The sequence below is a fragment of the Ranitomeya variabilis genome, chromosome 1, assembly GCF_051348905.1.
Source record: "Ranitomeya variabilis isolate aRanVar5 chromosome 1, aRanVar5.hap1, whole genome shotgun sequence".
NCBI classification, from domain to species: Eukaryota; Metazoa; Chordata; class Amphibia; order Anura; family Dendrobatidae; genus Ranitomeya; species Ranitomeya variabilis.
In genome coordinates, this window is record NC_135232.1 from 46,959,446 (window position 1) to 46,976,310 (window position 16,865).

The 16,865-nt window shown below is 44.2% G+C and overlaps 1 protein-coding gene across 2 annotated transcripts in view; it reads right to left on the reverse strand.

Moving 5' to 3' along the window:
* Nucleotides 1–299: 299 nt before the first annotated feature.
* The window catches only part of LOC143804742 (acyl-coenzyme A amino acid N-acyltransferase 1-like), a 509,727-nt gene continuing 493,161 nt past the window's right edge, over nt 300–16,865 (reverse strand). For both annotated transcript variants that reach the window (XM_077283144.1, XM_077283150.1), the window contains exon 4: nt 300–1,816. In XM_077283144.1, coding sequence (XP_077139259.1) covers nt 1,220–1,816 — 597 coding nt within the window. In that variant the 3' untranslated portion in view covers nt 300–1,219. The remainder of the gene's footprint in view (nt 1,817–16,865) is intronic.

The window sequence follows — 16,865 nt, forward strand, 5'->3', positions numbered from 1 at the left end:
CCATTTCTAGTCCACAACATGGTAAAACCAAAGGTGTCTTTCAAAAGGACAACTCGTCCCACAAAAAATAAGCCCTCACATGACCATATTGACGGAAAAATAAAAAGTTATGGCTCTGGGAAGGAGGGGAGTGAAAAACGAAAACGCAAAACCGTAAAAGCTCCGGCGGTTAAGGGGCTAATAGTTAAAAGTGCTTAGACATGTGAATTAATTAATTATATAGGAGATTTAAATACACTTGAGTTTCCTCTGAATACATCTAATAAAATTTGTTTGATAATACATGTGCAGTTTTATATTTGTAGAAGTAATAACTACATGTTATAATTATTTATTAATTTACACAACAGTAAAATGCAAACTCTTCGATCCCATGGAAACTAGAGCCAAATAACAGTTTTCCTTGTCATATTTGAATTCAGCACATCAAAATTATTAAGAAATGGCTAATTTGATTTCTGAACCAGACAACTTTTGAAATTGTGTTGGCTACTGTTATCATGGATTACACTCCCGAGACACCAGACAAAGAAGCAAAATGAGCAATCACTGCTATAATATATGGTGGACATTCAGATAAATGGCTTTATATGTAATAAGTGGATAGCTGAAACCATCAGATCGAGAGCTGATACTTGTTGTTATCAGATCTCGTCTTGGGTGGAGGACTCTCTCCTGTATGATAGCAATATGTCCAAATAATTATATCATTTCCATATCTTAAACTGTTAGTCGATACATTCTGTCCAAATCATGAATAGTGTGAACGAGAGGCGGGAATGTTTTTAGCATTTCACAGTAATCATAGGCAGAGACTAAACCAGTACAGCACCACCCTGTCCAGGTTCTCCTCGAACTGCTTGACTGAATTAACAGGTCTCTCCCAATGTACACATAAGGAGAGACCTGTGTTAATCACACAGAGAAGCCAACCAGGGGCAGCAGTAGACTAGTGACATCTCTCCTATGGTCCAGGATATTTAAATTACGTTTTGTTGAGCGTTTCAGAAAAAAGCATACTTGGCTGCATTCGTTCAGCCAGGCTCTGAAACATGCAACCTTTGGTTTGTGCAGCATGAATCAGCTGACTGGTTTCCTTTACATATAGACATTTACATGTGGTCAGCCCATCCACATAATGCAAGCTGCAATAGTCGTCATTTTAAGCTCTGTGCATAGGATGTGGGATGTATATAGATCACCCAACAAATAGAAGAGATCATAATTTATTCCTTCGAGAGCACCTAATATTTTTTCGGAAAAATTCTTGTACCTCTTTCCAGCTAGTTTCTTGTGCTCTACAATGTGGCAGAAGTTCTCCACCCCAATTCATAGGAACCGGCAAGGACTGACCCTGTGTTAAGGGACAGAAAGGGGAACCCGGAGGGTCTAGCATATGTCCAGCTCCTGGATAACACTGCACATACACATCCTTCTTTCCGTACTTTTCCGCCCGGGATTTTGCTTCTGTAGCAAAGAACAAACTATTGCAATGCTGGTCTTTGCTTCCCACCAAAAAGAGAATGGGGCCTCTGGCTTTCTCCAGGGGAATTATAGAGTCCTGAAATTCTGGTTTTCTTGGATCGCCTCCTACCTTGGTATAACTGTAAGACCAAAAGTCTGTTCTCAGAAGTCTTTCTGTTTTGGGGGGTATGGCTTTCATAATGTGATCACCATAAACTATGTTCATAGCATTCGCGGCATTGAGTCCATTGAGGCATACTGTAGCAGCGACCTGAGGCAGGAAGGACGCCATAGCCAAAGCTATCTCACCTCCTTTACATATACCGATAACTCCAACTCCATCACCTGACACCTAAAAAGTAAAATATATTGTCACATTGATTCATAAATCTATAGGTTAATAATTTGGTGAACAGTTAATGGAGCAATATCAATCTTTTAACAGTTTTCTGGTCATTGATACTGCCACTGCTTTATGGCAGTAATATTGGGTTTAGCCGACCAATCAAATTAATGACTGGCCAAGTAATACGTTGGCCAACCTGGTCTATGACAGTGAACGCTAGACATAGGTCCCCATATATGATGTCCATGTGTCCTAGTAATCTCAACAGGACAACTCCTTCAACACTAGAATTTAAAGGGGTTGTTCAATTGTTCAATATGGGGAATTTTGAGGGATGGGTCCTCTACTCAAAGTCCCCATCTTTTGACTAGAGTAAAGAGTGGAGGAGAATGGAGGAGCCGTCCTGACCAGCGTTTCACACACACAAGCCCTATTGGTATTGATAGGTATAGTGAAATACATAATTTCTTCCTGTGGTGGTGCTGGAGATAAATTGAACACTTAGTGTCAGGTTTACCCCACAGATCGCAGCTGGAGATCATAGAAGGAAATACTTTGTGATCACTGCCTTTTTAATAGAATCATTCAGGGAAAATTTTAAAAGGGATATCCAAGAATTTAATGTTGTTTTTCTTACAGTCTTAAAACCCAACTAAGTAGCCATCATGCCTTCAGATAACACAGGTCTGCAGGGACAAAATTGTTTGAAAAGAGGTGATTTTTATATACTTTGATCACTGATCTCAGCAAAATAAATAAAAAAAATTCCATCACGTACAGTTTTTTCACAAACACTGACTCCATAAGCTTTTCCTTGCACCATCTTTGAACCCTTTGCATGACTTTTGTTTTTGGGGGGTCATTAGGTTAGAAATTAATGGAGGCCGTGCTGTGATTGGTTGCTCTGGGAAGAAAATATTTTCTTCCCAGCATCCAAAGAGTGTGGTGGTGTCCATAACATCCAACCATAGCATATCTTTTATGTTACCTCAGTAGTATAACAAATGAAAGCTGCGCTGTGATTGGTTGTTATGGGCACTAAAGACAGGTTTTTTTTAGTCACAATTCATAACGGTGTGGTGATGTCCACAGCAACCAATTAGAACACAGCTTTAATTTTACCTCATTAGAATAAGAACTGAAAGCTGTGCTATGATTGGTCTAGACAGAGTTCATAAGAGTGTGGTGGTGCGCTTACCAAGACTCCTCTCAGTATTTAGTCCTTGTGGTGGATTAAGCTTCTGTTTCTAATAACGTGAACAGAAAAGTGCATTATACATACTTTGGTGTAAAACTAGATGATCAGAACAAGTCGCGGGCTCCACATATAGTGTGTTCTGTTTGTGTACAAGTACGACAGTGGTCTAAAGGGAAGGGGAGCTTTTGTTTTGATGTGCATATGATCTGAAGGGAACTGCAAAACATAGTGATGACTGCTACTTTTGAACATGCAACATGGAGGGATTCAACCTTAAAAATAAAAAGGAAGTTATATAACTGGACCGAAGGCCGGTTTTAGACAAATGGGGCCCTAGGAAAAAGTTTAAAATGGGGCCCCAAATGCTTACATATTTCACAACATACAGAAGCATTTCTGTTGTATTTATGTGCGCTGATCTCAGGCCGCTAAACGAGTTTGATCGACAATATTGAAGTCGTTCGACACTTGTTTTCCGGCCTCTTTACACCAACTAAGAAAGAATGATGGGGACAGTACAATCACTATTAGTTCAATCTGTCCCCATACAGTATCATGTTATCAGCAGCACATCTACAATTTACACCGGTGATGTGCTGCTGAGAACAATTATTGCTGTTCCGGCATAAACAATACAATCACTCGATGAATATGCAGCATTTTGCTTATATAATATAATACACCCCATAGTCCTCCATATATTATAACTAGCTATTGAACTCGTTCTACTCCCGGGTGGCGAGCATTTATATTGGTATATGGTCTCTGTTATGGACCTGGTGGTTAGGAGCACCCGGAATGACCTGATGAGTAAACTAGTAATCGGAACAAGCGCTGGGAAAGTGGGAACTCTGCTGACCACAAACCCTACTCCTATCACACACACACTAGAAATAGCCGTGGAGCGTACCTAACTCTCCCTAGACGCCTCTTCACAGCCTAAGAGCTAACTACCCCTAAAGATAGCACAGGAATGAAACAGGTTTTAGCAGAGGAGGCCAGACTTCACTAAATTGTCAGAGGATAGAAAAGGGAACTATGCGGTCAGCACAAAAGACTACAAAAAACCACGCAGAGTAAGCAAAAAGACTCCCCACACCGACTCACGGTGTGGAGGTGCCACTCTGCACCCCAGAGCTTCCAGCTAGCAAGGGAATATCATGATAGCAAGCTGGACTAGAAATTGACAGTACTAAGAAATATATTCAGGAAGCAGTAACAACAAATGAACTAGCAAAGACTTAGCTTCTGCTGGAGTAGACAGGTCCTCAGAGAAGTCCAAGAGAGATCTGAACCAATACTGAAACATTGAAAGCTGGCATGAAGTAACGATCTGAGTGGAGTTAAATAGGGAAGCCAACATAGCAATAAACGAGAGCAGCTGACAAAGCCAACCTCAGTGACCAGCAGTTCCGCTCAAAGCCACCAGAGGGAGTCCAAGAGCAGAACTAACCAAAGTACCATTCATGACCACAGGAGGGAGTCCGAGAACGGAATTCACAACAGTACCCCCCCTTGAGGAGGGGTCACCAAACCCTCACCAGGGCTCCCCGGCCGATCAGGACGAGCCAAGTGAAAGGCACAAACTAAATCGGCAGCATGGACATCGGAGGCAACAACCCAGGAATTATCCTCCTGATCATAGCTCTTCCACTTAACCAGGTACTGAAGCTTCCGTCTCGAAATACGAGAATCCAAAATTTTTTCCACCACATACTCCAACTCCCCCTCAACCAACACCGGGGCAGGAGGATCAACGGAGGGAACCATAGTCGCCACGTACCTCCGCAACAACGACCTATGGAACACATTATGGATGGCAAAAGAAGCTGGAAGGACCAAACAAAATGACACAGGGTTGAGAATTTCAGAAATCTTATAAGGACCAATGAAACGAGGCTTAAACTTAGGAGAAGAAACCTTCATAGGAACATAACGAGAAGACAACCAAACCAAATCCCCAACACGAAGTCGGGGACCAACACAACGACGGCGGTTAGCGAAACGTTGAGCCTTCTCCTGTGACAACGTCAGATTGTCCACTATGTGAGTCCAAATCTGCTGCAACCTGTCCACCACAGAATCCACACCAGGACAGTCAGAAGGCTCAACCTGCCCCGAAGAAAAACGAGGATGAAAACCAGAATTGCAAAAAAAAGGCGAAACCAAAGTAGCCGAACTAGCCCGATTATTAAGGGCGAACTCAGCCAATGGCAAGAAGGTCACCCAATCATCCTGATCAGCAGAAACAAAGCATCTCAGATAGGTTTCCAAAGTCTGGTTGGTTCGTTCGGTTTGGCCATTTGTTTGAGGATGGAAAGCCGAAGAAAAAGACAAATCAATGCCCATCTTAGCACAAAAGGACCGCCAAAACCTAGAGACAAACTGGGAACCTCTGTCCGACACAATGTTCTCCGGAATGCCATGCAAACGAACCACATGTTGAAAAAATAATGGCACCAAATCAGAGGAGGAAGGCAATTTAGGCAAGGGTACCAAATGTACCATCTTAGAAAAGCGATCACAAACCACCCAGATGACAGACATCCTTTGAGAGATTGGAAGATCTGAAATAAAATCCATGGAAACATGCGTCCAAGGCCTTTTCGGGACTGGCAAGGGCAAAAGCAACCCACTGGCACGAGAACAGCAGGGCTTAGCCCGAGCACAAGTCCCACAGGACTGCACAAAAGAATGCACATCCCGAGACAAGGAAGGCCACCAAAAGGACCTAGCCACCAAATCTCTGGTCCCAAAAATCCCAGGATGACCAGCCAACACTGAGCAATGAACCTCAGAAATAACTCTGCTAGTCCATCTATCAGGGACAAATAGTTTCTCCGCTAGACAACGGTCAGGTCTATCAGCCTGAAACTCCTGCAGCACCCGCCGCAAATCAGGGGAGATGGCAGACAGAATTACCCCCTCTTTGAGAATACCAGCCGGCTCAGGGACACCCGGAGAATCAGGCACAAAACTCCTAGAAAGGGCATCCGCCTTCACATTCTTAGAACCCGGAAGGTACGAGACCACAAAATCGAAATGGGAGAAAAACAGCGACCATCGAGCCTGTCTAGGATTCAACTGCTTGGCAGACTCGAGATAAGTCAGATTTTTGTGATCCGTCAAGACCAACACGCAGTGTTTGGCTCCCTCAAGCCAATGTCGCCACTCCTCGAATGCCCACTTCATAGCTAGCAGCTCCCGATTGCCAACATCATAATTACGCTCAGCAGGCGAAAATTTTCTAGAAAAGAAGGCACATGGCTTCATCACAGAGCCATCAGAACTTCTTTGAGACAAAACAGCCCCTGCTCCAATCTCAGAAGCATCAACCTCGACCTGAAAAGGGAGCGGAACATCTGGCTGACGCAACACAGGGGCCGAAGAAAAACGACGTTTCAGCTCCTGAAAAGCCTCAACGGCCGCAGAGGACCAATTCACCACATCAGCACCTTTCTTTGTCAAATCAGTCAAAGGTTTAACCACACTAGAAAAATTAGCGATGAAGCGACGGTAAAAATTAGCAAAGCCCAGGAATTTCTGGAGGCTCTTCACAGATGTAGGTTGAGTCCAATCATAAATGGCCTGAACTTTAAGCGGGACCCATCTCGATAATAGAAGGGGAAAAAATGAAGCCCAAAAAGGAAACCTTCTGAACTCCGAAGAGACATTTAGACCCCTTCACAAACAAGGAATTAGCACGAAGGACCTGGAATACCATTCTGACCGGTTTCACATGAGACTCCCAATCATCCGAAAAGACCAAAATATCATCCAAATATACAATCATGAATCTATCCAGATACTTTTGGAAGATGTCATGCATAAAGGACTGAAACACAGATGGAGCATTTGAAAGCCTGAATGGCATTACCAGGTACTCAAAATGGCCCTCGGGCGTATTAAATGCTGTTTTCCATTCATCGCCCTGTTTAATACGCACAAGGTTATACGCCCCTCGAAGATCTATCTTGGTGAACCAACTAGCCCCCTTAATCCGAGCAAACAAATCAGACAGCAGAGGCAAAGGGTACTGAAATTTGACCGTGATCTTATTGAGAAGGCGGTAATCTATACAGGGTCTCAGAGAACCATCCTTCTTGGCCACAAAAAAGAACCCTGCTCCCAACGGTGATGAAGACGGGCGAATATGCCCTTTCTCCAAGGACTCCTTTATATAACTCCGCATAGCGGCATGCTCTGGCACAGATAAATTGAAAAGTCGGCCCTTAGGAAACTTACTACCAGGAATCAAATTTATAGCACAATCACAATCCCTATGAGGGGGTAGGACACTGGATTTAGGCTCATCAAATACATCCTGGTAATCCGACAGAAACTCAGGGACTTCAGAAGGAGTGGAAGCAGAAATTGACACCAACGGAACATCGCCATGTACCCCTTGACAACCCCAACTAGACACAGACATTGATTTCCAATCCAATACTGGATTATGAACCTGTAGCCAAGGCAAACCCAACACGACCACATCATGCAAATTATGCAACACCAAAAAGCGAATATCTTCCTGATGTTCAGGAGCCATGCACATGGTCAACTGAGTCCAGTACTGAGGTTTATTCTTGGCCAACGGCGTGGCATCAATTCCCCTTAATGGAATAGGATACTGCAAAGGCTCCAAGAAAAAACCACAGCGCCTGGCAAACTCCAAGTCCATCAAATTCAGGGCAGCGCCTGAATCCACAAATGCCATAACCGAGTAGGATGACAAAGAGCAAATCAGAGTAACAGACAATAGAAATTTAGGCTGTACAGTACCAATGGTGACAGACCACAGTAAATACACAGCCAATTCTGACATCTGTGTTCTTGCCATTCAGTTCTGGTCAAAGTTCTATCACAATGCATAAGCTCAGGCCTCTGCTCAGAGGACACCGCCAAATGGTGCACAATTTTGCGCTCATGCAAACGCCGATCAATTTGGATGGCCAAGGACATTGATTCATTCAGACCAGCAGGCGTGGGGAATCCCACCATAACATCCTTAAGGGCTTCAGAAAGACCCTTTCTAAAAATTGCTGCCAGGGCACACTGTTGTGAATTCTGTTTTTGGGCTCCCTCTGGTGGTTACTGGTGGTACTGGCTGACTTTTGTCTTGCACCTGTTCCCATCAGGAAACTGGGAGTTTCCTATTTAGTCTGGCTTCTCAGTCATTCTAATGCCGGCAATCAATGTTACCAGAGCACCTCTGTTGCTTGCTACCTGCTCCAAGTCTGCAATTCAGCTAAGTTGGATCTTTGGCTTTTTTTGTGTTTGTTTGTCCAGCATGCATTTATATTTCTCTTGCTGCTGGAAGCTCTAGTGATCTGAAATTACTACTCCGGTGTCATGAGTTGATAACGGAGTTAAAGTAATTTCAGGATGGCTGTTTAGGGTTTTGAGGTGACCGCGAAGTCCTCTTTTGTATTTTCTGCTATCTAGTCAGAGGGCCTCTCTTTGCTGAATCTATATTCATACTGCGTATGTGTTTTCCTCTTACCTAACCGTTATTATATGTGGGGGGCTACTATCACTTTTGGGGTTTCCCTGGAGGCAAGCCAGGTCTGTGTATTCCTCTACTAGGGGGTAACTAGATCTCCGGCTGGTGCGAGGTGTCTAGGGATAATCGTAGGCACACCCCCTGGCTACTATTAGTTGCGTGTTAGGTTCAGCGTCGCGGTCATCTGAGATTCCATCATTCCTAGAGCTAGTCCGTTTTTTCCTGAGTCCCTGCCATTGGGAACCATGACAGTATTGCCGGCCGCAAATGTATTAAAGGTATTGGCTGAAGAAAGAGAGAAAAGAAGAAGTTTCTGACACTTTTTTTTTTTTTTTTTACTCAGAAGTTCTGTCTAGGCATAATTGCAATCTGCTGCTTTTTTCTCTCCTCTTAACCCCTGAATGGCTCAGATCTCAGCTGTTGAGAAATGGATATCCAGAGTTTAGCTACAGGCCTGAGTGCTCTTGCTTCTAAGGTTCAAAATATCCAAGACTATGTTATACATGCTCCTATGTCAGAACCCAAGATTCCTATACCTGAGTTATTTTCTGGAGATAGATCTCGTTTTTTGAATTTTAAGCACAATTGTAAATTGTATCTTTCTCTGAGATCTCGCTCCGCTGGAGACTCCGCTCAGCAGGTTAAAATTGTGATTTCCTTGTTGCGGGGTGACCCCCAGAATTGGGCATTTGCATTGGCACCAGGGGATCCTGCGCTGCTCAATGTGGATGCGTTTTTTCTGGCACTGGGGTTGCTCTATGAGGAACCTAATTTGGAGATTCAGGCTGAAAAGGCCTTGATAGCCCTTTCTCAAGGGCATGATGAAGCTGAAATATATTGTCAAAAATTTCGAAAATGGTCTGTGCTTACTCAGTGGAATGAGTGCGCCCTGGCGGCGAATTTCAGAGAAGGTCTCTCTGACGCCGTTAAAGATGTCATGGTGGGGTTTCCTATGCCCACAGGTCTGAATGAATCCATGACTATGGCTATTCAGATTGATCGGCGTTTACGGGAGCGCAAACCTGTGCACCATTTGGCGGTGTCTTCTGAGCAGACACCGGAGATTATGCAATGTGATAGAATTCTGTCCAGAAGTGAACGGCAGAATTATAGGTGTAAAAATGGGTTGTGCTTCTACTGTGGTGATTCTGCTCATGTTATATCAGCATGCTCTAAACGCACAAAAAAGGTTGATAAGTCTTTTGCAATTGGCACTTTACAGTCTAAGTTTATTTTGTCTGTAACTTTGATCTGTTCATTATCATCTATTACTGTGGATGCCTATGTGGATTCTGGCGCTTCCTTGAGTCTTATGGATTTGTCCTTTGCCAGACGCTGTGGGTTTAGCCTAGAGCCTTTGGAAGTTCCTATCCCTCTGAAGGGTATCGACTCCTCTGGTGATTCTGAGCCTACGGGTATCCTTAAGGATGGGGTGATTTTGTCTGCTGTCTCCCCAGACTTGCGACGTGCTTTGCAGGAGTTTCAGACTGATAGGCCTGATCGTTGTCCGCCTGGGAGACTGTTTGTTCCAGATGAATGGACCAGTAGAGTCATCTCGGAGGTTCATTCTTCTGTGTTGGCAGGTCACCCTGGAATTTTTGGTACCAGAGATTTGGTGGCCAGGTCCTTCTGGTGGCCTTCCCTGTCTCGGGATGTGCGTGCCTTTGTACAGTCTTGTGATGTTTGTGCTCGGGCCAAGCCTTGCTGTTCTCGGGCTAGTGGATTGTTGTTGTCCTTGCCTATTCCGAAGAGGCCGTGGACGCACATCTCTATGGACTTTATCTCGGACCTCCCGGTTTCTCAGAAAATGTCCGTTATTTGGGTGGTGTGTGACCGTTTTTCTAAGATGGTTCATTTGGTACCCTTGCCCAAATTGCCTTCTTCATCTGAGTTGGTTCCTTTATTTTTTCAGAATGTGGTTCGTTTACATGGTATCCCGGAAAACATCGTTTCTGACAGGGGGTCTCAATTTGTGTCTAGGTTCTGGCGAGCGTTCTGTGCCAGGATGGGCATTGATTTGTCTTTTTCGTCTGCATTCCATCCTCAGACTAATGGCCAGACGGAGCGAACTAATCAGACCTTGGAGACTTATTTGAGGTGTTTTGTGTCTGCTGATCAGGATTATTGGGTCGCCTTTTTGCCGTTGGCAGAGTTTGCCCTCAATAATCGGGCCAGTTCTGCCACTCTGGTTTCTCCTTTCTTTTGCAATTCAGGGTTTCACCCTCGTTTTTCATCTGGCCAGGTGGAATCTTCGGATTGCCCTGGAGTGGACACGGTGGTGGATAGACTGCACCAGATTTGGAGTCATGTGGTGGACAATTTGAAGTTGTCTCAGGAGAAGACTCAGCAGTTTGCTAATCGTCATCGTCGTGTGGGTCATCATCTCCGCGTTGGGGACTTGGTGTGGTTATCTTCTCGTTTTGTCCCTATGAAGGTCTCTTCTCCTAAGTTTAAACCTCGGTTCATAGGTCCTTATAAGATTTTGGAGATTCTTAATCCTGTATCTTTTCGTTTGGACCTACCAGCATCTTTCACCATTCATAATGTCTTCCATCGGTCGTTGTTGCGGAGGTACGAGGTACCGGTTGTTCCTTCTGTTGAGCCTCCTGCTCCTGTGCTGGTGGAGGGTGAATTGGAGTATGTTGTGGAGAAGATTTTGGACTCTCGCGTTTCCAGACGGAGACTTCAATATTTGGTTAAATGGAAGGGATACGGTCAGGAGGATAATTCTTGGGTGACTGCCTCCGATGTTCATGCCTCTGATTTGGTTCGCGCCTTTCATAGGGCGCATCCAGATCGCCCTGGTGGTTCTCATGAGGGTTTGGTACTGTTGTGAATTCTGTTTTTGGGCTCCCTCTGGTGGTTACTGGTGGTACTGGCTGAGTTTTGTCTTGCACCTGTTCCCATCAGGAAACTGGGAGTTTCCTATTTAGTCTGGCTTCTCAGTCATTCTAGTGCCGGCAATCAATGTTACCAGAGCACCTCTGTTGCTTGCTACCTGCTCCAAGTCTGCAATTCAGCTAAGTTGGATCTTTGGCTTTTTTTGTGTTTGTTTGTCCAGCATGCATTTATATTTCTCTTGCTGCTGGAAGCTCTAGTGATCTGAAATTACTACTCCGGTGTCATGAGTTGATAACGGAGTTAAAGTAATTTCAGGATGGCTGTTTAGGGTTTTGAGGTGACCGCGAAGTCCTCTTTTGTATTTTCTGCTATCTAGTCAGAGGGCCTCTCTTTGCTGAATCTATATTCATACTGCGTACGTGTTTTCCTCTTACCTAACCTTTATTATATGTGGGGGGCTACTATCACTTTTGGGGTTTCCCTGGAGGCAAGCCAGGTCTGTGTATTCCTCTACTAGGGGGTAACTAGATCTCCGGCTGGTGCGAGGTGTCTAGGGATAATCGTAGGCACACCCCCTGGCTACTATTAGTTGCGTGTTAGGTTCAGCGTCGCGGTCATCTGAGATTCCATCATTCCTAGAGCTAGTCCATTTTTTCCTGAGTCCCTGCCATTGGGAACCATGACAGCACACTCATTCCATTGAGTAAGCACAGACCATTTTCTAAACTTCTGACAATATATCTCCGCTTCATCCTGACCCTGACACAAAGCTAGCAAGTAGTGTTGAGCGATACCGTCCGATACTTGAAAGTATCGGTATCGGAAAGTATCGGCCAATAAAGGCAAAGTATCAGATCTAATCCGATACCGATACCCGATACCAATACAAGTCAATGGGACTCAAGTATCGGACAGTATCTCTGATGGTTCCCAGGGTCTGAAGGAGAGGAAACTCTCCTTCAGGCCCTGGGATCCATACTAATGTGTAAAATAAAGAATTAAAATAAAAAATCTTGATATACTCACCCTCCGACGCAGCCTGGACTTTACCGAGGCAACCGGGAGCCTTCTTTGCTTAAAATGCGCGCGTTTACTGCCTTCCGTGACATCACGGCTTCTGATTGGTCGTGTGCCGCCCATGTGACCGCGACGCGATCAATCACAACAAGCCGTGACGTAATTTCAGGTCCTGAATGCCTAATTCTAGGCATTCAGGATTTGAAAATTACATCACGGCTTGTGATTGGTCGCGTGCCGCCCATGTGACCGCGACGCAACCAATCACAAGCCGTGACGTAAGTTTCAAATTTTAAGCAAAGAAGGCTGCCGGTTCCCTCGGTAAGGTCCAGGCTGCGTCGGAGAGGTGAGTATATCCCTATTTTTTATTTTAATTCTTTATTTTACACACTGATATTAATCCCGATACCGATTCCCGATATCACAAAAGTATCGGATCTTGGTATCGGAATTCCGATACCCGCAAGTATCGGCCGATACCCGATACTTGCGGTATCGGAATGCTCAACACTACTAGCAAGATTTTCTCTGCCTGATCCACTGAAATCGGTTCGTCATAAAGCAATCCAAGCACCAGAAAAAACACATCTACATTAAGCAATGCAGGATTTCCTGGCGCAAGGGAGAACGCCCAGTCTTGAGGGTCACCACGCAACAAAGAAATAATAATTTTTACTTGCTGAATGGGGTCACCAGAGGAGCGGGGTTTCAAAGCAAGAAACAGTTTACAATTATTTTTGAAATTCAGAAACTTAGATCTATCCCCAGAAAACAAATCAGGAATTGGAATTCTAGGCTCTAACATCGGATTCTGAACTACATAATCTTGAATGCTTTGTACTCTTGCAGTGAGATGATCCACACAAGAGGACAGACCTTGAATGTCCATATCTACACCTGAGACCTGAACCACCCAGAGATTAAGGGGAAAAGAGAGACAAAACACACTGCAAAGAAAAAAAAATGGGTTCAGAACTTCTCTTATCCCTCTTTTGAGATGCATTAACACTTTGTGGGCCAGCTGTACTGTTATGGACCTGGTGGTTAGGAGCACCCGGAATGACCTGATGAGTAAACTAGTAATCGGAACAAGCTCTGGGAAAGTGGGAACTCTGCTGACCGCAAACCCTACTCCTATCACACACACACTAGAAATAGCCGTGGAGCGTACCTAACTCTCCCTAGACGCCTCTTAACTGCCTAAGAGCTAACTACCCCTAAAGATAGCACAGGAATGAAACAGGTTTTAGCAGAGGAGGCCAGACTTCACTAAATTGTCAGAGGATAGAAAAGGGAACTATGCGGTCAGCACAAAAGACTACAAAAAACCACGCAGAGTAAGCAAAAAGACTCCCCACACCGACTCACGGTGTGGAGGTGCCACTCTGCACCCCAGAGCTTCCAGCTAGCAAGGGAATATCATGATAGCAAGCTGGACTAGAAATTGACAGTACTAAGAAATATATTCAGGAAGCAGTAACAACAAATGAACTAGCAAAGACTTAGCTTCTGCTGGAGTAGACAGGTCCTCAGAGAAGTCCAAGAGAGATCTGAACCAATACTGAAACATTGACAGCTGGCATGAAGTAACGATCTGAGTGGAGTTAAATAGGGAAGCCAACATAGCAATAAACGAGAGCAGCTGACAAAGCCAAACTCAGTGACCAGCAGTTCCGCTCAAAGCCACCAGAGGGAGTCCAAGAGCAGAACTAACCAAAGTACCATTCATGACCACAGGAGGGAGTCCGAGTACGGAATTCACAACAGGTCTCCATCCGGGTATGTGCTGCTTCCATCCTGCGCCCTAATCTTGTTATGTGCTGCTACCATCTTGCGCCCCCATCCTGTCATGTGCAGCTCCCATCCTGCGCCCACATCCTGTCAAGTGGTGCTCCCATCCTGCACCCCCATTCTGTAATGTGCTGCTCCCATCCTGCACCCCCATTCTGTAATGTGCTGCTCCCATCCTGCACCCCCATTCTGTAATGTGCTGCTCCCATCCTGCTCCCCCATTCTGTAATGTGCTGCTCCCATCCTACACCCCCATACTTTAATGTGCTGCTCCCATCCTGCTTCCCCATTCTGTCATGTGCTGCTACCGTATACTGCTCAATAAAAGTTTATGGTCCCCATAAGATGCTCCATAGCATAATATGCCCCATATGCTGCTCAATAAAGGTTGATGGCCCCATAAGATGCTCCATAGCATAATATGCCCCGTATGCTGCTGCGATTAAAAAAAAATGACATACTCTCCTCTCGTCGCTGGGCGCCGAATGTCGGGGGCCTGAGCAGGTGGGAACACCAGCGCGCTATGGGGGTCAGGTGCCGGAGTCACTGCTGGCTCAGGTCTCAGGCAATTGCGATATTCACCTGTCCCATTCCACCCCTGCGAGCCGCTCTGTCTTCCGGGTCCTGTGGCTGTGACTGTTCAGGCACTAACCACGTCATCGCGCCCTCTGACCTGAACGTCAGTCAGAGGACGCTGAAGACAGAGCGGCGTGCAGCGGTGGAATGGGGACAAGTGAATATAGCATATAGCATACTCACCCTCCTGGCATGTCCCTGTTTCTCCGTCGGAGATCGTGGTATGTGTTCAGTGCTTATGCATACCGCGATCTCCTGGGCTGCATCTCTCTGTGGGGTCCAGACTGTGCAGGCGCTTGTGCTTGTGCAGTCTATAAAGGCTTCGGACAGAGTGACGCTCCCAGCATTATATTATAGATGTGCACCACAGTCCTCCATATTGTAAAATGCACACCCCATAGTCCTCCATATAATAAAATACACTCCCCATAGTCCTCCATATATATAGTATAATACATTTCCTATAGTCCTCCATATAGTATAATATACTCCGTGTAGTACTCATATATTAAAATACACTCCTCAGTCCTCCATATAGTATATTACACTCCAAGGAGTACAATTCACTTCCCATAGTATAATGCACCCCATAGTTCTTCATACGGTATAATGTATTCTCCATAGTCAAAACAGAAAAATTAAAGCGGCGCTTAATATGTGATAACTCGCTGGGCTGCAAATTAGGACAAAAAAACACTCTTTTGTCAATTATAACACATGAAGATGATCAAAATAAATTTGCGCACACTGCGAGAGTTTGAACAGAACCAGAAACTGTATACAATAAAATGGTAGTGCAATGATATGATTCTAAATCCAAAAGAACAACTTGCAATAGTATCAATGAAATTTATATGCAGTTGCCCAACCTAATGACAATACATATAGATATAAATACCCACGAATATGAAATAAAAAACATATATTATAGTAACCACCCGCCAGTGTTGATAGATGAAACCAAATAATGAGATTGTATCCAGGAATGGCAACCTGTGCAGGGAAATAGCTGGACTTATTTGCATAGAATGCTAGTCACTGGAAGATCGGAGTCTGATTAGTCGAGAAGTATATATATGATTCCCACTTATAGAAAAGTCTCCACGATAGGATGGGAAGCTTATAATTCTCGTTTTCTAGAACATGCATGAAAAAAGTAAAAAATGCTGTGAAAGAACTACGATACGTGAAGCAGCCCCGGCCGGTGGCAATGCTTCAATACCAGAAGACAGAGCTGCGTGCTGCAGACGGGTTAAGCCTAGTCATAAATCTGCTGTGTGCACGCAGCCTGTTATCTTATGACCCCCTCTGTGTTACATGTTATGAACTGCTTAAGATCATAATTTTTACCATTACTGGAAAAGGATAGATATTTTTTACATTGTGTCTTCATACACATAGTGCATTTCCGACAAGGAAAAAAACCCACATTAGTATTCCCCAAGAGATTCTTTGTATGGGAATCATACTGATACTGTGTTGTAGGGGCAATTAGGTTTCCAATATTACGGGCTTTTCTGTATATGAACCGAGGATGAGTCGGGATACAGTTCCCTAAAATCTTATCATCTCTCAGAATGCCCCAATGTTTATTAACTATCTTTTTGAGAATAGAAGAGTTAGAATTGTATTGAGTTATAATCGGAACAAACATCGTATTCTCAGTGTTAGCTGCCTTTTTGGGCTTTTCTTTTAATAGATCTTGACGAGACAACAGGGCAACCTGATTTTTGGAATTTTCCAAATTTATAGAATCATATCCCTTTTCCAGGAACTTAGAAGTTAGTGCATCTGCTTCTAGGTTATATTGTTGAGGTTTAGAGCAATTACGATGTAGCCGCATGTACTGGCTTCTTGGTACATTTAGCAACCATGTAGGCAAATGGCAGCTATTGATATCTATAAAACTATTCACATCCGTGGGCTTATTAAAAGTACAGGTTTGTATGCGTGAGTTTTCAATAAAAATCTTTAAATCTAAAAAGTTCACATTTTGGGTGCTTGTGATAGCATTAAAATTTAAAAAGAAATCATTTTTATTAATATCATTTAAAAATACTTCCAGGGATTGAGGGCCCCCCGCCCATATAAAAATGACGTCGTCAATATAGCGACGCCAGAGGACCAGG